A 24,510-nucleotide genomic window follows, 5' to 3' on the forward strand; every position below is an offset into this window, starting at 1 on the left:
GAGGACGGAACGGCCAAAGAAGCCATCCCTCCGGACTTGGCTGTCCAGGCAGTAGTGTCTTGCGAACGTGTGCAGAGAGGCCCACGTAGCTGCCTGACAAATGTCCTGCAAGGGGACTCCCCGACCCAGGGCAGTGGTAGCCGCCGTGGCCAGAGTGGAATGGGCCCTCAGCCCAACAGGAGGCTCCTTCGTTGCCAAAGAGTAACAAGCCTTGATACACAAGACGACCCACCGAGAGATGGTCCGCTTGTGTACCGCCCGTCCCTTCTTAGCGCCCACGTAACCAACAAAGAGTTGGTCATCCACCCGGAACTGGCATGTGCGATCCAAATAGAATGAGAGCGCATGTTTTGGGTCCAGACGGTGGAGCCGCTCTTCCTCCTTTGAGGGATGCGGAGGCGGGAAGAAGGTGGGCAAGGTGATAGACTGCCCGACGTGGAAGGCCGTGACATCTTTAGGCAGGAAAGAGGGTCTTGTCCGCAACACAACCTTGTCCGGATGGACAGAAAGGAAAGGAGGTTTAGAGGAAAGAGCCTGGAGCTCACTCACTCTCCTGGCAGAGGTGATGTAAACCAGGAAAGCAGTCTTCAAAGTAAGAAGGTGGAGAGGACAGTTGTGAAGTGGCTCAAAGGGAGCGCACATCAGATAAGTAAGAACCAGGTTCAAGTCCCACTAAGGCATCACAAAGGGAACAGGTGGAAACATGTGGGTGATGCCTTTCAGAAAGCGTTTTACAATAGGGGACTTGAACAAAGATGGTTGATCAGGCAGCCTTAGAAAGTCCGAAAGGGCAGAAAGGTAGCCCTTGATAGTGCCCAGAGCAGAGCCCTGCCGGGCAAGAGACAGAAGGAAGAGAAGAACCTCAGAAAGCGGGGCAGTGAGAGGATCCACAGCCTTTGCTGTGCACCATGCCACAAATCTGTTCCACCTGCAGGCGTATCCCTACTTAGTGGAGGGACGCCTGGCTGCCAGAATGAGATTACAAACTTCATGAGGCAAGTCAAATGTCCTCAACTGTCGCTGCTCAATCTCCAAGCAGGGAGGTGGAGACTGGACAGGTTCGGGTGGAGGACCGTCCCCTGATGCTGCGACAGAAGGTCCTCCTGAAGAGGCAGACGAACCGGGGGATCGACTGACATACTGAGTAGCTAGGGATACCAGTACCTTCGTGCCCAGTCCGGAGCCTCAAGGATGACTTGGGCCCGGTCGCGTTTGATCTTCTTCAGCACTCTGGGTATAAGTGGTATACGCGGAAAGGCGTACAAAGAACCTCAACTCCACTCGCGACGAAAAGCGTCTCAGAGCGAGTGCCGCCTTGGAAATTCCAACGCGCACAACTGATGACATTGCGCGTTCTCTTCGGTGGCTAATAGATCTAACCAAGGCTCTCCCCACTGCTGAAAGAGGCCTTGCACCACGTCAGAGTTCAGACGCCATTTATGATCCATCATGCACCGGCGGCTGAGTTAGTCCACCCTGGCGTTCAGAGAACCTGCCAGGTGTTGAACCACCAGGGTCACACCCTGATGTTCCAGCCACTGCCAGAGGCACAGAGCCTCCTGGCATAGGGTCCACGACCCCACCCCGCCCAATTTGTTGCAGTACCACATGGCGGTGGTGTTGTCCGTGAACACCTGCACTACACTCCCCCAGACAGAGGGGAGGAATGCCTTCAGTGCTAGACGAATCGCCCGCAGCTCCAAAAGGTTGATATGGAGCCAGGACTCCGCCGGAGACCAGAGGCCTCTGATCTCTGCCTCTCCCATGTGGCCTCCCCAGCCCTGGAGGGACGAGTCCGTCACAACTACGTGTTCCGGTTGGGGAAGGGAGAGGGATCTGCCGCAAACCCAATCGCGGTCCGTGAGCCACCACTGCAGCTGTCTTGCAGTGCCCACCGAGATCAGGACATGGTCGGACAGGTTGCCCTGATGCTGGGCCCACTGAAACTTCAGGTCCCACTGCAGAGCCCGCATCCGCCAACGGGCGTGATGCAACAGAAGGATGCAGGAAGCCATCAGCCCCAGAAGCCGCTGCGTCACCCGGACCGAGACTCTGGATAAAGACTGAAAGATTGGAATCAGAGCCTGTATATCCCGAACCTGCTGTTCAGGGGGGGTAAACCCGAAACTGCGCAGAGTTAAGAACCGCTCCGATGAAAAGGAGCTTCTGAGAGGGGCACAGGTGTGACTTCGGCACATTGATGGAGAACCCCAGCTGGTGCAGGCGGTCTGCCGTCGTCTGGAGGTGGCCGACGACTGTCTGGGGCAAGCCCGCCTTCAACAACCAGTCGTCGAGGTAGGGGAAGACTGAAACCCCTAACCTGCGCAGATGAGCTGCGACCACCGCCATCACTTTCGTGAACACCCGTGGGGCGCTGGTAAGGCCGAAGGGGAGCACGGTAAACTGAAAGTGCTCTTGGCCTACCTTGAACTGCAGGTAGCGCCGGTGGGCCGGCAGGACGGGTATGTGGAAATAAGCGTCCTGCAAGTCCAACGCTACAATCCAGTCTCGTGGGTCCAGGGCAGCTAAGAACTGAGCCAGTGTCAGCATCTTGAACTTCTCCTTTCGGAGGAAGCCGTTGACGTTCCGTAAGTCCAAGATAGGGCGTAGGCCCCCTTTGCCCTTCTTGGGTACCAAAAAGTACTGGGAGTAGCAACCACACCCTACTTCTGGCCCAGGAACGCGCTCAATAGCCCCCTTGGCCAAGAGGGCCGTAACTTCCACCTGCAGAAGCTGCAGATGACCCCCCGATACGCAGTGGTATTGCTGTAGCATGGCTTGAGGGGTCGTCTCGAAGGGGAGGGAGTAGCCCCTTCGGACGATTTGCAGCACCCACCTGTCCGATGTGACCGTGCACCAGTGAGAGTGGTGATGGTAAACCCTGCCCACGCTGGCGTCACATGGGCCTGAAAGCATGGACTAGGAGGGTTTTGAGACGGATGCTGCGGGGGAAGGTGTGGACTGGCCTCGCTGTTGTCCCCGACCGCCTCCATGGCGATTTCCACGGCCGCCACCGCGTTGGATGTTAGCCTGCGGTGCGTGGCTGGCAGCACGTGTGGGGGCGCCCCTTCCTTGGCCACGAAAGGAACGAAAGGCACCCGTTTGCTGGCGCGGGCCGAGAGGCCCAAGGACTTGGCCGTAGCCCTGGAGTCCTTAAAGCACTCAAGCGCATGGTCTGCCTTGTCGCCAAAGAGGCGACTGCCATCAAACGGCATGTCCATGAGAGTATTCTGGACATCCTTTGAAAAGTTGGAGGACCTCAACCAGGCGTGGCGACGAATCGCCACAGTCGTTGCCATCGCTCTGCCCAGTGAGTCGGTTGTATCGAGCCCACACCGGATGGAGAAACGTGCCGCATCTCGACCCTCCGCAAGGGCTTGCACGAGTTTAGCCTTTACCTCCGCCGGGCATTGTGGCAGCACGTCCGCGACCGTGTCCCACAGGGAGTGGGTGTAACGGCCCAAGAGGCATGCGGTGTTGGAAGACCGCGGTCCCAGACTAAGGGAGGAGAATATTTTCTTTCCATAATTCTCATACCTCTTGGATTCCCGATCAGGCGGAGCTGACGAGAATGCGGTCTGGGAATTAGAGGCCTGGATGACCAGGCTCTCGGGGGTGGGTGGACAGGAAACAAGGGTCGCACGGGGCCAGGCGGTGGCGTCTGGCCACGTTCCTATCTAAAGGCTGGCCAGTAGCGGGCCTGGACCAAGTGCCCAAAAGAACGTCACTCAAGGCCTGATTAAACGGCAGCAGAGGCTCTGTTGAGCTTGACTGCGGTTTAAGGACCTCAGTGAGGAGGTTAGTCCTCACGGCCACGACGGGGAGCTCAAGGCCTTGGCTGCCCGCATCAACACCACACTGAAGGTTGCCCCCTCCTCCTAAGCCACGGTAGGAGGTGAGACAAAACCAGTGTCTGGCGAAGTGTCCAGACCACTGGCATCCCCAAGTCCACCTGTCCAGTCCTCCTGGGACTGACTCACGTGTCAGAGGGTCCTCAGACCCCTCCCAATACTCCTCATCACCCATCTCCTGATAATAAGGGTTGTCAAAGGACGGGCTGGTTCATTGAAGGAGAACTCCCCAAGCGGCGTCGAGAGCGGCGCCCTGCGGCGCCCAGCGGCACCGCTCCGACGCCGGAACCGGGTCAAGGGAGGTATTGGGGACGGCGCCGCCCGAGGGCGGTGCCGGAGGTGACACCAGTGGAACCGGCGCCGGTGAGGTAGTCAGGTCGACCGGCAACGGTTCGGATCCAGAAGCGGATCCAGTGGGGCCCTGCGGCGTCGGGTCCGAAGCATCCGGCGGCGTCGGGCCAAAGCACCCGAACCGCTAGGGCCCCCAGACGGGTCCGCTGGGCCTGAAGGCGCCGCGGAGCCGTCGAAGAAGAGAGGGGTGGGGGGGGAGGGAGTCAGAAGAGAGATGACGTCTCTTCGACTTCTTGTGCTTACCTGACGACATCAGTCGGTCTTAAAACCTGGCATACCTATCGGCACCGATCGGAGTCGAAGACTCGAAGAAATGATGAAAAAGTTCTCCAAAAAGTTAGTCAAAAAGTGACTACGGTACCACTTTTTCCGGATCTGCGCTGCTGGCGCGGAAAAAAGAACTGACGTCAGCACACGGAGGCGGCGTCTAAATACTCAAGACGACGTCATCACGGAGCCCACGACGACGAACGCAGAGCCGCAGACGACGCCAACCGGCGCGCAAGGGTACTTCTACGCAAATATTTCCGGATCCAGTCTGACGCCTGGGGATATTCTAAGGTAAGGAATCTAATACTAACCTGTTTCTTTCAGATTTAGCTATTTTCAAAACAATCACAGAAATAAAAAAATGTACATTTACAAGACCAATAGCTCTAACTTTCCTAATGCGAGACCTATAGGATTGCAAATGCTTATTAATATTTTGTAGTGCCTTATCAATCTTGGAACCAAACAGAAGTTGGCCGTCGTATGGCATGTCCAAAACTTTGGACTGTACCTCAGGTCTGAATGAGGTCGCTTTCAGCCATCCCTGCCACTTAACACCGCTGCCCCGGCTAGTTGGCTGAATCCTGTCATTGCCACATCCATTGCACAGTCTATCATCTCTGAAGCTTGACCCTCTAGAAGTATCGTTTTCACTTCTTCCTTCGAGGCATCTGGAAGTTCAGACAGGTATAGGGCTATATCTGCCCACAGTTGTCTATTATAACGCTCCAGAAGCGCTAGGGCATTTGCCGCTTTAACTGTCATCGCTTACATTGTGGAAAATCGTTTCCCTATGCTGTCTAATTTTCTTTCCTCCTTATCCGGTGGCGCCGATAAGGGAGATGAGGGATTTCTGGAGTTTTTCTGTGCCGCCTGAGTCACCACCGAATCAAGCTTAGGATGTCCTGTCAGGCAGGCCCGTGCCGACGTTGGAGCTTTGTATTTCTTGTCCAGGCAAGGGACCTCTGGCGAAACTGAAGCAGGATTTTGCATCACCTGAACACCCTGTGTCCACAGATAATCAATATTTGGAATCGATCTCGTCGATTTCTTAGGAGGTTCTTTAAAATCGTACAGGAAGCAGTCCTGCTCCTGTGATTCCATCGTAATCTGGAAGCGTTTAGCGGCCCTTTCTACCACATTGTGGAAACCACCGATGTCCACCAGCGGAGAATCTGAGGTGGCGGGCACTGGAGATGCTGGGGAAGGGATAACAATCGTCCTTAGTCTTCCCACGGTTCATAAAAACATTGACACCCCCCCTGGCAGACCAATTGTCTCTGCGTGTGGCTCTATTCTGGAGCCCTTGGGAGCATACGTAGATTTCTTCATTAAGGAATTTGTACCATCCACAACCTGCTATGTGAGAGATAGCATGGAGATGATCAATCTAGTAGAACATTTCCCTTTTGAGCCTTCAGTTCACACCCTTTGTACAATGGACGTAGAGTCACGTTATACTAACATTCCCCAGACAGTGGCTCTTCTGGTCATTCAGAGAATCTTAGATTTGCGACCACGTCCCCACAGTGTCCCCACTATCTTTATTCTACAACTCCTGGAATTGTGTCTCACAAAAAACTACTTCTTGTTTGATAACATCTACTACCAACAAATAAAGGGGACTTCCATGGGGGCTATTTTTGCCCCCAACTTGGCAATCCTGTTCATGGATGCTCTGGAAACCGGAGTCATCTTAGCAGAGAGTAATCCTTTCCATGAAGGCATTGTTTTATGGCGTCGCTACATCAACGACATTTTCCTCATTTGAAATCTCGATATCCCGACACTGCACTCATTCAACCATTGGTTGAACAACAATTGTGCTGATCTTAACTTTACACTTGTTTATGATAAACAGCAAATAGCTTTCCTAGATCTTACTATTTTCCATCAAGATAGTGAACTATTAACTTGCCTTTATAGGAAACCCACGGAACGCAACACCCTCCTTAGATATGACAGCAATCATCCTAAAGCTTTGAAAGATTCTTTACCATACTCCCAATTCTTGAGAATCAGGAGGAATTGTTCAACAAAAGCTGATTACTTCAGGGAAGCTTGTACCCTTACCAACAAACTACAAGCACGAGGTTATCCAAGAAGACTAATTAAAACGGCCTCTAAAAGGGCCTGGTACTGTCCTCGAGAGGCCCTACTAACTCCTAAAACAAGAGACAAAACTGAAAGAGTAGCCTGTGTAACCACCTTCTCTCCCATATCCAACAAAATCTGAAAATCCATTCTTAAACACTGGCCCACACTAAACGCAGGTCCAATACACCTAGAGAGGCCTGTCTTTGCCTTTAAGAAAATTAAAAACTTAAAGGACCATTTGGTCAGAGCTGCCCTTCCTTCCCCCGCGACCATGACCACAATTGAATCAAACTGGGGTCTTCCACCAATTCTAGGGCACGTGAAGTGTGGATGTTGCACGGTCTGTGAGTTCACGATTGAATCAAGAACTTTCAGTCATAATGGTGTGACAGTATCACTGAAAGGTTTTACCAATTGCAATAGTCATAATGTCATCTATGCAATCTTGTGTCCTTGCCCAAAAATGTATGTTTGTCAGACCACCCAGAAAGTCGAAGACCCGTATATGCCAGCATCGAAGTCGTATCAGATGTGGAACACAGAATGCACCACTTGTGGATCATTTTTCCGAACTGAGACACTCCGCGGATGACATCAAATGGATAATCCTAAAGACAGTCAAACTCCCACAGAGAGGTGGCAACCTGGCCCAACTTCTCAACCGCGAAGAACTAAAGAGTATTATCCAATTTGACACTACCCACACCGGTTTAAACAGGAATGAGGATTGGACCACCCTTCTGTAGTCCTAAGGCAGGACAAACATTGCACTGACTCTTTTTCCCCATGCAAAGTGGTGGAGCAAGAACTGGGATCTAAACATATTTTGCAAACACTGTGACAGTTCTTATTCTTATTATGATCATACTGTATCGCTTTATGGCTTGCAATGTTTTTATTTTATGTTTTTTCATTAATTTAATTTTTAACTTGCTAATTGTTTCCAAAAATCTAAAATGTCACTGAAGGTGTTCTCAAACCCCTTTGTCACCCGCCCCCACCCTAGCTGCACACTCCTTTCAATTCTAGGCACTGGTCTAACACCATCACTGAGTAGACTGCCCAACTGCAAGCGCTGCTGTATAAGCAAATTACACCTGTAAACAAGCACATTATCATGAAAAACCATTAAAATATTGCATTAAAATTAACCATTCCAACATGGCGGCCAACCGGTGCCATGAAGCCACCAAGGACATCGTTAGTCCTTCAACACGTGACTTCGAAATCCCACAAACACGTGACTTCCTAACTGCCCAATAAGCAGCCTCCTGCTTCCCAACACGGAAGTGATCCTGCAGACCGCAACGCGACACCGGCTTATCGATAGCCTCGAGAACCTCTAGGTAAGCCTCTGCTACACTACTTCCCAGGAACAAGTACCATACCGGTTGTACAGACCACGCTAAAATCTTTATGGTTTTTTAAAACCACAGCGGACCTTTAATTTCCTGGCCCTAACGAAGGTTACCAGCGCCATTGACTGCGCCGCATTATGAACTGAAACTACTGCAGCTAAGTATGCCTCACTTTAACGCTCCCGCCATAAATCACGTAAATCTTAGTATTAAATAAATCATGCCTCACCCTTCTCTCGTTTAGAGCTCAACCCTCTATCCCCTCGTACCAACAGTGATTCAGGCGGAGACGCCCTACTAGGAAAACGGAGACCTGTTTTGCCGAGTCGGTATGCCGTAAAACCACCGGCTGTACATCAACTCAGGTTACCATATAACCTCCCTCTTGCCCATGTACGAGAGTGTAATTTATGCCATCCTTAACCAAAAATTGTTTACTAATCACCTGCCTGTCTTTTCATAGCCAATCCATAGAAAGACTCTCAGTGCTAAAACTTATTTTAAAAAACGTGCCTCAACGGGACTACAATTATAATCCCAAGTGCTAATTCAAAGGTAAATGTCCAAATAAAATCATTGCCCTTCCGAGAATCTAATGTAGTAAGACACCACTCTTAACGGTTTTATTCTTGTCCCCACAGTCCAATTAGATCTACATACGGCACTGTGTTATACCAGACTTGAGCCTCATCCTCGCTGCACAAATTTGGAGCCCAGCTCATAATTGAATTTCCAACATGGCAAATGGTTTATTATATGCCATCCTTTGTTAAATAGCTAACATCTTAATATTATAAGTAAAAACAAAGGTCTTCTATTTTTTAACAGGATATCGGGCGATTACCCTAATTACTGAGGACATCCTATAAGAATAAAACTCAATCACAGACAAAAGTCTGGTACGTTCTATTACTAAGTAGATACCGGTCGCTTTAGGCACCTCTCTAAGGATAATAACACTTCCATCGATTGCCAAATTCTCACAACTCACTCCTGTTCAATTTCCACCACGGCCACTACGCCACCACCACGACCTCAACTTCACATTCACGTGCAGGTCACACAAGATAAGAAACACCCTGAGATACAGGAAAACGGTCACAAAAAGTTTTTGCACATAAACTGCACGGAATGCGCACGCCTCTATGGCTGCACCTATCACCGCGATTCCGAATACTGTAATTGGAGAGCTATTGCTGGACATGGCTTTTTAACTATTAACTGCATTCTTGTCTTGCTTTTTCCTTTTTCATTTTCCCAAACGGGCGGTTTTATGTTAAAAGGTTTTATTCAGGCAAAAGTTATGATTGTGAAAGTCCTGAAGATGATCCCCCTATAACTGAGCTTGGGATCGAAACGTCAACTCCTTTTAGAGTGTCCCATACTTAGGAATCTAATGTATTAATGTATGGATGTTTCACTCCAGGACACACTGTTAATTTGAATTCTTGTCAGTGGCCTGTTAGCTTACTTTGTTTGCCTGATATTTCTTGCACTTACTGTCTTCTTTATTTCCTCCACACGTACGGCACAGGACTGTGCCCTACTGTAACCTCTATGTTTTTGGTTACTTGTCTTATTTCTTTATTGAAACAACCTATCAAATGAATAAATATTCCCTGCCCGGCTGGACAAGGGATTTCTGTACTATATAGCAGCCCGCTGTGGTCTATATATTATCTTTGCTCATTTTTATTCGTTTATGCTAAGGACCACTTGTTTCCTTCAAAATACTTGACACCCATGGTCCCTGGCCATTTATTGGGTTCCCAGTGGTTTTCCTAAAACAAAAAAAGATTGGTCGTCCTGCACTTCGCCTTCCCCTTGTTGTTCCCCCTCCTCTTCTTCATCCGAAGACTGAGGACTAGGCACATTCACCCTTTCTTGTTGGATAACCAAGGGCGGCGGACGTGGTCTTGGCAATGGTACTGCCGTGGTAGGTGGAGGAGCTGGAGATTCTGGGAATCTCTGCTTGTAGTCCTGAATGAAGAATCTCAGATCTGTAACCAAGGATGCTGGTAGACAGACCATAGGCGTAATTTGTGGTTGAACCATGTGCTCCTGAACATCCTCCTCATCCGAGCTTTGACATTTAACATTTAGTTCTGAGGGGCTAGTGGCTTGAATGAATATGCTACTTACCAGTATGCATCTGTTCTTGGCATGTAGGGCTGCTAACATTCATATCTTAGCATTAGATCGCCGCCTAGTGTTGGGTCCGGATGATCGCACATTGTTGTCCTGGAAGAGTCTTCGAAGTATCCTGAGATAGGTGGCTCCTCCCCTGGACTACAGTGCGCATGGGCATCGGCTCCATCCCCAGATTGTTTTTCGCCATTGTGGCAGAAGATGGAGTGAAAAGTGTAAAGGATGTCCATGCTAATGATTGAATACAATAGTATATCTGCAGCTGCGACAGGCACCGGGGAGGAGGGTGGGCGATATGAATGTTAGCAGCCCTACATGCCAAGAACAGATGCATACTGGTAAGTAGCATATTCAGTTCGAGGCATGTGGGCTGCTAAATTCATATCTTAGCATAGAATACATAGCAGTCCCTCCATCAGCGGCGGTTGCCCGTGCCAGCTGCAGAAACCTGAAAAAGTGTCTTGAGAACAGCCTGTCCTACAGCAGCTTGCTGCTTGGAATGCACGTCAACACAGTAGTGTTTTGTAAAGGTATGTGGTGTAACCCACGTGGCTGCTCTGCATATGTCCTCTAAAGGAATGTTCCCTAGGAAAGCCATGGATGCCCCCAATTTGCGTGTGGAGTGCGCCCTTGGGGGTATTGTTAAAGTGCGCTTGGCCTTGTGATAACAGATTTGGATGCACTTAACAATCCATCTGGCTATTCCTGCTTTGGAAATCGGGTTGCCTTTGTGTTGTGGTGAGAAGGCAACAAAAAGTTGTTTTGTTTTCCTAAAGTGTTGTGTCCTGTCTATGTAGTACATCAACGCCCTCCGTACGTCTAACGTATGGAGCATTCTTTCCGCCACCGTTTGTGGGTTTTGGAAGAATGCCGGCAAGTCTATAGTTTGGTTGAGATGAAACTGTGACACCACCTTTGGAAGGAATTTAGGGTTAGTACGTAGCACTACCCTATTTGGATGAATCTGAATGAATGGCTCTTGGATTGTGAGCGCTTGTAGCTCCCTAACACGCCTCAGTGACGTAATAGCAATTAGGAAAGCTACTTTCCACGTTAGGAATTGTAGTTCACACGAGTGCAGTGGCTCAAATGGTGGTCCCATCAGTCTGGTGAGGACCACATTGAGGTTCCACACCGGAGCTGGCGGTGTTCTTGGGGGAATGACTCGTTTCAGGCCTTCAAGGAAAGCTTTAATGGCAGGCACTCTGAAGAGAGAGAGATGCTGCCTATTTTGAAGGTAAGCTGCGATGGCGGATAGATGTATCCGAATAGAAGCGAACGCTAGCTTGCACTTGTAAAGATGTAACAGATAGCAAATGATGTTAGGGATAGATGCATCTAGCGGGTTGATGTCATTGGTTGTGCAGTAAATGACAAAACGCTTCCATTTTGCCGCATAGCATGCTCTGGTTGTTGGCTTCCTTGCCTCCTTGATGATGTCCATGCATTCAGGAGGTAGGTTGAGGTATCCAAACTCTAAGACTTCAGGAGCCAGATCGCCAGGTTGAGCTGTTGCGGATCTGGATGCTGAATTTCTCCATGGTTCTGCGTCAAAAGCCTGGGCGTGAGGCGCAGTCTTTGATCCGGTACCACTGAGAGTTCGAGGAACGTGGTGTACCAGGCCTGGCGCGCCCACGTTGGAGCAACTAGGATGAGTGTCATCGAGTGTTGCCTTAGTTTTTTCGCCACCAGTGGTATCAGAGGTGTCGGCGGAAAAGCGTACGCAAATTTGCCTGACCAGTTCATCCATATCGCATTGCCCTGCGATTGCGGGTGTGGGAACCTGGCGGCGAAGCTTTGGCATTTTGCGTTCTCCCTTGTGGCGAACAGGTCTATCTCTGGATGACCCCACCTTTGGAAGTACGGCTGGAGTACTGATGGATGTATCTCCCACTCGTGCATTTGATGGCTGTATCTGCTGAGCAGATCCGCCATTTGATTGTCCTTCCCTGGGAGGTGTTCTGCCATGAGGAAGATGTTCCTCTGAATGGCCCACTTCCACATGCTCTGAGCCAGATGAGACAGCTGCGGTGAGTGGGTGCCCCCCTGCTTTTGGATGTAGTACATCGCGGTCATGTTGTCCGTCCGGACTAACACCACTTTGTTGCACAGATGTACAATGAAGGACTTGAGCGCCATGAAGATCGCCATCAGTTCTAGATAGTTGATGTGCATCTTCTGTTGCTGCGTCGTCCATAGTCCCTGCACTGTGTAAGTGAGCAGATGAGCTCCCCATCCCTGGAGAGACGCGTCCGTTGTCAGGATAATCTGTGGCACTGGCTCCTGGAACAGTCGGCCCTTGCAAAGGTTGTGTGGAGTCCACCAATGCAGAGAGTCGTATGCCCGACTGGTAACCAACACTAGGTCTGTTAATTGTCCCTGAGCCTGTGTCCACTGATTTGCTAAGCACTCCTGGAGCAGGCGAATATGCAATCGTGCGTGAGGGACTATGAAGATGCAGGAGGCCATCATGCCTATCAACTGCATGAACACTCTCGCTGGAAGTGAGTGTTGTGGTCTGAACCTTTGGATTAGAGACTGCATGCTGTCTATCCTGACTTGGTTTGGTTGAGCTTTGGCCGTCAGGGTATTGATTGTCGCACCTAGAAACTGCCGGACATGTGCCGGCTGAAGCTGCGACTTTGGGTAATTCAACGAGAAACCCAGGTCGTGAAGGAGGTGAATGGTAGTCGACATGTCTGCGGCGCACTGTTGTTCCGACTTGGCTTGAACGAGCCAGTCGTCCAGGTAGGGGTAGACATGGATGTTCTGCCTCCTGAGGTGCGCTGCCACTGTCGCCAGGCACTTGGTAAACACCCTTGGGGCTGTGGTGACTCCGAAGGGTAGGACCTTGAACTGATAATGCCTGCCTTGGATAGTGAACCTGAGGTATTTTCTGTGGGAGGGGTGTAGTGGAATGTGGAAATAAGCATCCTTGAGGTCTAAGGTTGCTAAGAAGTCCCCTTGGTTTAACAAGGGAAGAATCTGTTGCAGTGTAAGCATATGGAAATGTTCTGACAGTATATACAGGTTGAGGGGACGGAGATCCAGAATTGGTCTGAGAGATCCGTCCTTTTTTGGAATAAGGAAGTACAGGGAATATACCCCGTGCCTTCCTCCCCCACTGGCACGAGCTAGATTGCTCCTTTTTGCAGCATCACCACCACTTCCTGCTGCAATAAGTGCAAGTGCTCTGCGGACATAGGCCTTTGCCTTGGTGGAATGTTGGGTGGAGTGGATTTTAACTCTAGACAATAACCGTACTGGACAAGTTGTCGCACCCACCTGTCTGTGGTGATGTTGAACCAGACGGGCAGGAACTGCTGTAGTCTCCCCCCGACAGGTGTTAAGTGGTCGGGGGGCAGTGACAGAGAGTCACTGTTTGTTTGGGGTAGAGGAGCGTGAGTTGTTGTTCCCTCTGCCGCGTCCTCTGGTGCTGTTTCCTCTGTAGCCCCCCTTGTTCTGTTTGGGGTACGAGGATTGTGCTCCACCTCTAGAGAACTGTGACTGCTGACCCATCTGTCCTCTGGTGACTCCACGTGCACCTGAGCGACGAAAAGTATTGCCACGAAACTGTTGTGATTGAAGGGCCCCCATAGATTTGGCAGTTTCGGTGTCTTTTTTAATTTTTTCTAGGGTGGTGTCAACATCTGGACCAAACAGTCTATCAGGATTGACTGGTTGATTAAGTATGGTTGTCTGAATGTCAGGTTTAAACCCTGATATGCGGAGCCACGCCTGTCGTCTCAGCATGACGCTAGTGTTAATGGTCCTAGCGGCTGTGTCCGCGGCATCAAGTGCACACTTTATGGCCGCGTTGGAGATCAGTTGTCAGGTGCCCTCTTGAAACTGTGGAGGCAGGTGTTGCACAATTTGCTCTAGGGTGTCGTAATGCGACCTATCATAACGCGCCAATAGTGCCTGTGTATTTGCAATACGCCAGAAATTGGCAGCCTGCGCAGCTACCCTTTTGCCTCCTGCCTCTAGCACTTTGGACTCTTTATCCGGGGGAGGAGCTTCACCCGTTGTTTGGGAGTTGGCCCTCTTTCGGGCATTTGCGACCACCAGGGAGTCAAGCGGCAACTGTCCCCGAATGTATGCAGGGTCTGCAGGTGCTGGTCGGTACTTCTTTTCAATACGTGGATTGACCACCCTCGCCCTGGTAGGCTCTTTAAAGATGTCCGCCGCATGCTTGAGGACCCCTTTGAGCATAGGCAGTGTCTTTACAGTTCTTTCTGAAACTGAAAAAGTGTCAAATAGAAAATCCTCTTCAACAGGGTCAGCATGCATGTCCACATCATGATTAGCAGCTCCCCTTTCAATGAGTGCATGGAAACCTGCAGAATCCTCTGTTGGGGATGCACGTGTACTGAAAGGCTGTGGGTCTTGTCCCACATTATGGGTGCCTTTGTCACCAAAGTCATCATATGAATCCGGCTGTGCATCTGGTTCATTGACTGGGAAAGTGTATTGGTCATCTTCACCATATCCCTCACTTTCAGAGGGGTCTGGAGACGGAGTTGGGCTCCTTCTTAGAGGGTGCTGGATAGGTTCCATGAGGCCTGAGGCGTCCTGTGGATACTTTTTCTTCTTCAGGGGGATGACATATGAGTCCACCGGCTGTGAAGTTATCTTCCTTTTGTAAAGGGTCAATTTGCCTGTATCAGCGTCGATAAAACACTCCGAATCCTCTTCTGAGTCGAGTACTCGACCTGAAAGTGCCCCTGCCGTTGAAGAATCCGACTTCTTTGGTGTCGATTTTGTTGAGAAGGCCTTCGGCGCCTCTTTTGGCGGCAGAAGGAAGAGGAGTTTACTCGCAGACTTTACCGGAACGTCTATCGCCTTCTGTGGCGATGGAGTCGGCGCCGACGAAGCAGAGGCTTTCTCCCTAATTCTTTGTAGTGAAGAAGCGACGAGGGACGTTTCATTCACAGTGGCCTTTGGCACCGACGAGGAATCCTTGACCTTGCCTTCGGATCCGACGTCCTGTTGGCCCTTCTGAGTCTTGGACGATGATGCCGCGTCCGCCGACCCAGAGGCCTTGGATCGATGCGCAGATGTGCCAGTCTTCGATCCGTGTGACTTCGACGGCTCCGTCTCTACCACGCGTCCGACCAACGTCCCAGTCGGAGCTGGAGCCGTGCCGCTGTCTTTGGCGGGCTTTGCCGGCGTCGCAGCGGTTGACCTGTGCGTGCCGCCCTTCTTAGAGGATCCCCCCTCTGGCCCCGATTTCGACACTGTGGAATCGACAGATTTCTTCGATCTCTGTGGACCGGAGGTCGACGGAGTCGATGAAGCAGCGTTTTTAATCGTTTTTGGTGGTACGGCCGCCATCTTAGGGACGCTGGAGTCCTTAAGTTTCGGTTTCGTTTTCGGTTCGGCCATTTTAGGTGTAGTCGATACCGCAGGTTTCAGTTTCGGTTTTGATACCGTCTGCGCAGCAAGTAAGTCCGTGGCCGGGCCTGAAGGCGGGGCCGTGGCTTGCGCGACGGGGTCTTGGGTAAGGCCGACAGGCGATCCCGTGACCCGTTCTGTATGTCCGTAAACTTCGGGGCATAGCTCATCCCCTGAGCTATCTTCCGCGGCCCCATAAACCTCTTCGACGTCCCCTACCTCGTCGACGTTTTCAAGGCCTTGATCCACGACTCCGTTGCCGTCTTCCGGATCCGCCTCGACCTCCGTCTCGGGTGGGGAGATTTGAAGATGATGGCTCTGGTCCTCCTCTTCTTGGTCGTCGAAGATGTCGTCCGGTTCCGGGGCTGTTTGGTGGGCCTCAAGGCGCACCGCGCGCCGAATCTTGAGTGTCTTCTTGGACCTGAAACTCGCACAGGCCCTGTAGTTTTCTTCGTTATGGTCTGGTGAAAGGCATTTGTTACAGACCGGGTGCACGTCTATATGTGGGTATTTGGCCCCACAGAGCGGACAGAGCTTAAACGGACTCCGCTCCATGCTTGAAAAGTCGCTGTCGAGTCGCGATGAGAAGGCCTCGATGTCCGAAGAGCAAAACTCCGCTGATTCCGGCTCCGAGAGACGGAAGAACTCGAGACCGCACGCAAACAATACCGACGTAGTAAATACAAGGCCTTTTGGCCGTTTAAAGTTATGTTTTCTCGGTTCCGACAGAGAGACGTCGAGACCGCATCCGAACCCAATGGCGGAAAAAAACAATCTGGGGATGGAGCCGATGCCCATGCGCACTGTAGTCCAGGGGAGGAGCCACCTATCTCAGGATACTTCGAAGACTCTTCCAGGACAACAATGTGCGATCATCCGGACCCAACACTAGGCGGCGATCTAATGCTAAGATATGAATTTAGCAGCCCACATGCCTCGAACACATATCTCCGTCATCAGAATCCTCATCTTGAAGGAGACATGCTGGTGGTAAACGCTGCACACGGCTAGTAGAAGTTAACTCCAGCGTTAGCGTCTTTTTGGTGATTTTGAGATGTACAGAAGCTGCTTGAAATCCAGAATCACTCCACGGCAACGGGCCCGTCAACGGAGTGATAGTCAATAGTAGTGTCGACAGTTTTCATATTCTGGAAATCTGTCGTCGACGGGATTGTCGTTGTCGACTGTACGAAAGGTGTTGTCGTCGATGGCAGTGATGCATCCATTGTCGGTGCCTTTGTCGACGGTGTCGTCGTCGACAGTGTCGTCGTCGACTAGGTCGTCGTCGACTAGGTCGTCGTCGACTAGGTCGTCGTCGACTAGGTCGTCGTCGACTAGGTCGTCGTCGACTAGGTCGTCGTCGACTAGGTCTTCGTCGACTAGGTCTTCGTCGACTAGGTCTTCGTCGACTAGGTCTTCGTCGACTAGGTCTTCGTCAACGAGGCCTTAGTCGAAGCTGTCTTCGCCGACGAGACATTCGTCGATGAGTCCTTCGTCTACGGTGCCGATGTCGCCAGTGATTATCTCGTCGTCGATGCTGTCGACGGCGAGGTAATCGTCGACGGGATCTTGGGCGTCGACTATGATTTCTTAATGACAATCGTCGACGATAAAGCCTTACCACTGTCGACGATGGGGTAGTCGTCGACGATGAAGATAATGACGACGATGCTGTCGTCGTCAAGACTGTCGTCGTCGAGACAAACAGGAAAGACCAGCTTTCCTCAACGCTAATGAGGTCGTCGACGAGGTAGTCGTCGTCGACGCCGCAGGCTTCTTGAAGGTGTGAACCTCCTTGTCAGAAGCTGATTTTGACAGAGCCACTGAAGACTTTCTTGGTGTCTTCTTTTGAGGAGCTAGGGGAAGCTACCCTTGGCCTTTTAAGAGACATCTTTGAGGAGACTGAAGAGCCCTCACTTTCCTCAGAAGACTCTAGATTATCTCTGACCTTGAGTCTTTGGAGCCAGATCAAAAGGCGTCATTCACGGTCTTTGAGGGTTTTTGTAGAAAATGTTTGGCATACCTTGCAGTCCTTAGCTGAATGATCAGGGTACAGGCAGTCCTTGTGTTGTCATCTATGTGAAGCCTTTTCTTTCCACAAGAGCTACATGCTCTGAAGAGACCCTTCTTAGGAGTGTCAGCCATAGTGTACAGCTTTCACTAGAGAGAAAAATCCAAAAGTTTGAAGAAAAAAGCTCTTAAGAAACAAACCTGGGCAGAACTCAGGGGGAGACTCCCTCAGCACAACGTGCGGTAGATAATCTGAGGGACTGAGGCTCCTGACAGGAAGGTTCTAGAGCAGACATCTTCAATCTGTGGGGCACGACCCCCAGGGGTGCCCTGGCGTCCTGGGAAGGGGGTCGCACATTCGTCTTGGAAACAGATGGCTAATTTTTTATTGTTAAAATGCTCCAGCTGAGTGTCCTGTTTTGTGAAGTGTTTTCGTGCCAGGGTGCATTTGTTACCTGAAAGAAATGTAAATGCTCCCAGTTAATCTGCCAGTGTAAAGGGTGCATGAATTGTTACAAGCTAATGTAACATGGCCTATGTCTACTAAAGGGAGGGGAGAAAAGCGAATACTGGAGCTGCCCAAGCAAACCTTGGCGAGCAATGTTGTAAATGTTCCGAGATTGTTTTTTTTTTCTGTTAATCTTTCCTCTTGCTCTGCCCTGCCACTTGCTGATAAGTAGCATGTAATATCTGATTTTACTACTTCCTGCGAGTAGTCCTTTGACGGTGCTTGTGAAGCTAGAAATGCATAGCTTTAACTAAGCCGGTCCAAATGTTAAACCACATGCTCTCCCTTCCCTGTTTGCACTCGCACTCCAGATTTTACCCATTTAAAAGGGATTGGCTGCTGAGTATAGAAGTTGTCTCAAGCTTTAAATTCTTGGCCATCTTTGGGCAAAAGCCAAATAAATTGCCTATTAACTGACTGATCAAGCCCATAGGACCCTAGTTTATTTTTGTGGGGAAAAACAAGTGACCATCAAAGTACTTATGTGAAAAGTAATGCGACTAGCTTCATAAAGACGAACCAGGTCACCAGGCTGCAAGACGAGAGCCCATATTGAAGGGATTGCATGTTGGGAAAGCATCTCATTACGGAGGATGGATTGCTACGGTAAAATGCAAGCACTAACAGGGTACATTTTCATGACATGGTACATGGCATTTGAAATATAGGTATATTAATGACAGGGTGGCCTGATATGAAATAATGGGCGGTGTAAATGTAATATGTAGGTGCCTGAATGTGACAGACCTAAAACTTTTTTGGGCTCTCTGGCGGTACAAGCGTCTTAACCATACCTATGAGGCAGCGCAAAGCATCCCTACATGGCATTGCATGGCCTCATAGATATGCAGTATGGCATAGCATCACAAGTCACTACGTTGCCTTACTCTGGGTCAAGGAGGTGTTCCATAGGCGTTGCATGGTGGTTCCCATGGATTTTAACGAAGCCCCATATTTACAAAATCATGTAAAGCTGGGGCAGCGCCAAAAACGTACACCTCCCCAGAGAAGGCGAACTAGTAGAAATGTTTTTATTTCTCCTCGTTTTTACCTCTTCATGTGTGCTGCTTTCTGCAGCTCCCACAGAAGGAGGAAAATGCCTCTGAATTGTTTTTGTGAAGGAAGGTGCCCCTTCATGCTCAAAAGCAAACCTGCTCATGTTGGTGCCAGGCAGCAATTTGTGCACCAACACAAGAGGAAAGGACAAGAATGCACCATATTTTATAAATATGGTGCATTCCTGCCCATTGACATTGACGTAGGGCAGCTCAGCAAGAAGACATTGTGGCGCTGCCCTACGCCAATTCCTCAAATTAGATCCTTTGTTTTTAGCTACACCTTAGCTTAGACATCTTAGACCATGCCCACTGATCTTTGGTTTAATATGATTTCCCCACCATAAAAATGATTTGCTGTGGGAATTGGGGGTGCTTATGGTTGTCGTTGATGAGAGTACCAGGTTCTAAAAAATGTTGTCAGAGCGGGTCCTTACGCCTAAAAAAGTTTGACAAGGGGGTCTTGGCATCAAAAAGTTCGAAGACCTCTAGTCTAGAGGGAGGTGGCAGCTGATTGGCTCTGCTCTATAGTTTGGTCCTTTTTACAAAAGGACATGGATATGTTACTACGGTGAGGCCTCTAGGCCTACCTTTCTCTATATAAGTCTATAGGACATTACTTTTTTTTTATATACTGGGGACTCCCATCCAGACGACGGGGAATGATTCAGGCACGTGAATCTATGAAAGACACCCATAATACTGGATAATTTGTGGTTTCTTTCTTTAGCGATTTCTCTAAAGCTTGAAAGGTGGATTTGGCAGAATTCGGATTGATTCTTATCGGTTGTGCAGAAGTTCCTGTGTTGGAAAAGATATCATCTATTCTTCGGTTCTGTTGTTCTCTTCGGTCTTTGCAGGTGGCCATGTGGTCAAATTCTTGATTTGCGTATATTTGAGATGTTCTCAAAGAATGGAGGGCAACGTAGCACAAAAGGGACCAGATTTTGAGGTTGTGGAATAATGTTTGGGTGGAAATCTCTGGACTCGGTGCTACAATGGTCAGGGCCCAATTGTGTTGTGACACATTCCTTGCGAAAGGCTTCACCCAAGAGCCATTGTAAGGGTAAGCATAGAGGAAAAGTGGAGGATTGTGCCCTCACGATTTGTCAGAGTAATCCGAAAATGAAATACAGACGTTCTTTGAAAGTTTTACGAGCATAGTTTTTATTTCATGTTACATCTGTGGATAAAGGACACCCAGCGCGTGTTTCGCCCTGGTGGCCTATAGGCCGTGGGCTTTTTCAAGGCAAGAGTTTGGTGTTGGTGCAGGTAGAGATCATGATTCTCTAAAAAGACGGATTCTGTTAAGCCCTGACAATTGTAGCACCGAGGCCCAGAAATTTCCACCCAAACATTTATCCACAGGAAATGATGGATAGTAGTAAGTCATTATCGAAAACATATTCTTCCTCAGATTTTTTGCCCAAATAAGACTATTCATCTTCCTATCTATGAACAGACACAATAATATTATTTCTGCCTGAAAAATGGCCAAAAAACGCCTGGTTACCTCTGCCTAGACCTTGCTGAAAACATCATCGCAATTTAGCAATATTTAGTTTAGAACTCGAAGCATCAGCGAATGATGCAGAGACAGAGGTAACTATGCAGACCAGCAGAAAAAAGAACAGCCCAAATATACACCACTAAAGTTGAAAACCTATATTAAAGCTGATGGTTAAAAGTCAGACTCGTTTAAGGGCAGCCTGTATCCAAAACTCATTTTCTACAATGTTGTCAACTGAAATCAAAGAAACTGAGTCTCTGCCTTTCCACTGAGCAGCCCTAAAATTATCATAAGGTGAGAATTAAACCTGACCAAAGCGGTATGCGTATTTAGATCACACATAGCATACTTCATCCTGTTTAACAGGTCCTTGATCTTAGATTGCTTGATCAGGCTATAGCCCTTAAAGTCATTGGTTGACTTGCAGTTCGATCACATAAATAAGGTAACAGCTGGAGCCATCACGGATAAGTTGTAATCAAATGCTATTAATGTCTTTGAGACCCTCACAATTAATTTGTCTCCTATAATGCAATTTCAATATTAAACGTATTTGTAGGAATCCAAAAGAGCAGTACCTTAATGTCTGAACCCAGCTCTTCAGAGTTATGCAGGGGGACAATTCTTCATATTTTAACGTGGACTGCACATCAAATCGAACAATGCCATCAGAAGCATGCTACAACAAAACAAACAGTCCTATCATTAATATATACATGCATAATAACAACTTTTACATAGTTTTTTATGAACCGAGTGACCAGTTTTCACAATCACTCATATCAGGATCGTAAGTCAACATAATTAAATTTCTAAGGCATCAAAATATCCAACTGTGTACATAGCAGGCAGTTCCTTATTTAATAGGACTATGAGGTAGGTCCTACCAATATCCGTATTGCTGAAACTTCTGGTAAATAATGAACTGATTTTACACGTTTCACCTTTAGAACAGTAAATATTTTGACCATTGCTGCATTTGTCTTTCATTCAAAAAGGCAAATTCCTGCATTGTTTTTCTTTTAACCTTTTTCCATTTTTTTTTAATTGTCTTACAAAATAGACAAAAGTAAAATATTGTGCATGCTACAGATCGGCTTCAGGACATTATATACTCCACAACAAACCGACTTAGCAATCACCAGGACTCAGGATGAAATCGTGTTCAGAACATTTTAGAACTACAAGTTAATAATAATAGTTATTCTTGCATTCCAACAGCTTCTCTGTAAGTCTTCCACTCCAACAATTGCGAAATACACCAGCTTTGCTTCCTTTCAGTCTGATCCTTTTCTGTACACCTACTAAAATAGTATTCTGAGGTAGACTCAACAGACTGGGGACTGCATTAAGGAAGGTGAGATTCTGATTTAGAAGTACAAAAGTACCGCAGGCACTAAAAGGTCTTGAGCACTGGGGTAATATAAGACTAACCTGTAGACCTCTGATTTGTAGTGTGTGTAGCGTCACAATTTTTCTTTGGTGCTCAGACACACAGATTTACCGTAATCCTACCTAAACAACATGCAGGTCCTGGTCAGTTTAGTGTAGTGTAATAATTTAAGTGACAAGAGAATCTTTTTAATTAGTAGAAGGCAAAAATAGGAATGTTCAACTACTGCTGTGAATGGATTGCTAAATTATAGTTCAGAGGTGAACAACACAGATCTTTGAATAGTACATATGATGGAACTGTGTGCCTTTCAACAGTTGCTTGTAAAGTACTCCAATGCCCTTTGCAATGGATGTTGATCACACTGTATTGTGCGCTATATACAAAACCTTGCAGTATTCTAGTTATTGTGAATGTAGGACTTGAGTGTGAGAGCATAACAAAAGCACATTGAACTAAATAGTAAAGACAAAGTCCCACACTAGCTAAGCAATAGTTGAATCTCCGCATAGGATTGTTAATATGTTTCATTTATGATCCTGAATCACTATTTTACCATTGGCAAATGTGCAATGTGTGTTTTCACACCTGCTGTGTAATAACTAACCAGTCAAAAACAAAATGCAAATAGATGCAAATAAGATAATTATTATTTAAGGTTCTCATTTATGGCAAATACTTTGTGGTGTAAACATGAAAAAGACAGATTTAAACTAATTTTAGATCTAGATTTCTGAAGCATACTTTAAAAATACAGATATTTAAAACATACAACAAAAGGCAAGTTTAAAAATAGAAATCACACTTACAATGTTAAGCGGAGAAGCGCAGGAAACTAAACCATGGAAAGAAACTGTATAATCAACACTAACATCACTGAGGCTTGCCCACCAACGAGCAATACAGAATTCTAATGTTTTTCCACCCTACACAAAAAAGGAAAAAGGGAAAGAATCATTTTACTTGAATATTTCAACAGCCTCAAATAATACTACTGTATCTTCACTGCAACTCTCGGGGTTTAACAAAATTACTACAAGATATTAACTTCGATTGTGCATTTAACGCAGCTTACAATAGGGCAAGTAGCCACATAAGAAACAAGTTACTAACCTGTACCTACAATGCTTCAGAGTCACATACTTGAATCATTCCCAGTCCTTGAGCTGGTAGTATTATTTCAAAAGTAGTACAAAGAAATGTAATAGAAAAGTGAAACCATTGACTTTAGTATTCAAATAATGTCTTTAGGAAAGACAATAACTTCAGTCAATGAGGTGAGAGGGCATTGGCCACCACTTCCCCAAAAGGGTCCCATTGTTTAGCTTTCTAGTACACTAGTGTGAAAGGATGTGTTGATGCACAGCCCCTGACTGGGAGGAGAGAGGGTCATATGTGAATCTAGGAATGAAACCTGCAGGAAAGTGCCCCTTTTGGACATGGTCATCTCCACTTTCTGCCTGGTATTTGATGCAATTTTGGCTGATGTGCACTGGGTTCCTGCTAACCAGGTAGCCAGTGCTCTTTAACTAAAACAAGTGAACTGTGCAATTGTTCCCCAATTGGAAAGAACATTTAGCATATATGTTAGTCCCACGTTAATGGTACATAGGGCATGGATATTAAGGAGCGTCCCTAAGGGCTGCAGCATGTATTGTGCCACCCTAAAGGACCAACCACCAAACTCATGCAGACTGCCATTGTAGCCTGCCTGAAATGGTGCAGATATATGTGAAAGCATGAATTGGCACACACCCTGTGTGCCATGCCCACACACATTGCATGCAATATATGCAAGTCACCCCTACAGCAGGCCTCATAGCCCTATGGCAGGGTGCATTATATTTGATGTGAGGACATATCTGAGTGAGCAGATATGCCCCTGTGCTGTCTAGTTAAACTGCTAGATAGTACAAGGGAACAGGTAATTACAAGTTCTCCAGCTACATGATAGCACCACTAAAACATATAGTGTTTGATATTAAACACCTGATCTTAGTAAATCCATACTGATGTCAGTAGTGGATTTATGAAGATATGTACCCCAAGGTCACCTTGGAGGTGCCGTCTGAAAACCTACGAGCCTCTTAGTGTGCTGGCTCACTTTTATCTTCCAGCCTGCCACCACAGACGAGTTTGAGCCCCTGGTGGTGAGAGCTCACACTCGGAGGTCAGAAACAATACCTACTATGCCAGGAGGTGTTCGCCTCCTCCAGCAGGATGGATAGTGAATCTGCATACCAAGGCCAGAGGCTACAAAGACAAAGACATGTGACCCAGACTTCCTCCAGACCTGGGAGAGGCCACCCCCTGCCCTGAGGCCCATCTGGCACCAGGACAGGTGGGAAAGTAGATATGCAGGTGGGAAAGTAGATATGAAAGTAGGTGTGGTGCACCACCAGGCTAGTCACACCACTAGCATAAGCTGCCGGATGTGCTCCACAAAGGGAGGATTCTACCATCTTGATTTTGGTGGAATTAGAAACTCTGGGACAGGGTAATACCCACTCCACATAGGAAGTGGTCACCCACTCCCCATAGGAAGTGGTCATATACAGGGTGTAG

The 24,510-nt window shown here is 48.1% G+C and overlaps 1 protein-coding gene across 4 annotated transcripts in view; it reads right to left on the reverse strand.

Moving 5' to 3' along the window:
* The window catches only part of TPP2 (tripeptidyl peptidase 2), a 656,253-nt gene that overhangs the window by 263,620 nt on the left and 368,123 nt on the right, over positions 1–24,510 (reverse strand). For all 4 annotated transcript variants that reach the window (XM_086934242.1, XM_086934243.1, XM_086934239.1 and 1 more), the window contains exons 18-19: positions 22,755–22,871; positions 21,131–21,231 (exon numbers count right to left, since the gene is read on the reverse strand). In XM_086934242.1, coding sequence (XP_086790368.1) covers positions 21,131–21,231; positions 22,755–22,871 — 218 coding nt within the window. The remainder of the gene's footprint in view (positions 1–21,130; positions 21,232–22,754; positions 22,872–24,510) is intronic.

This window comes from Lissotriton vulgaris, chromosome 8, assembly GCF_964263255.1.
Source record: "Lissotriton vulgaris chromosome 8, aLisVul1.2, whole genome shotgun sequence".
Lineage (NCBI taxonomy): Eukaryota > Metazoa > Chordata > Amphibia > Caudata > Salamandridae > Lissotriton > Lissotriton vulgaris.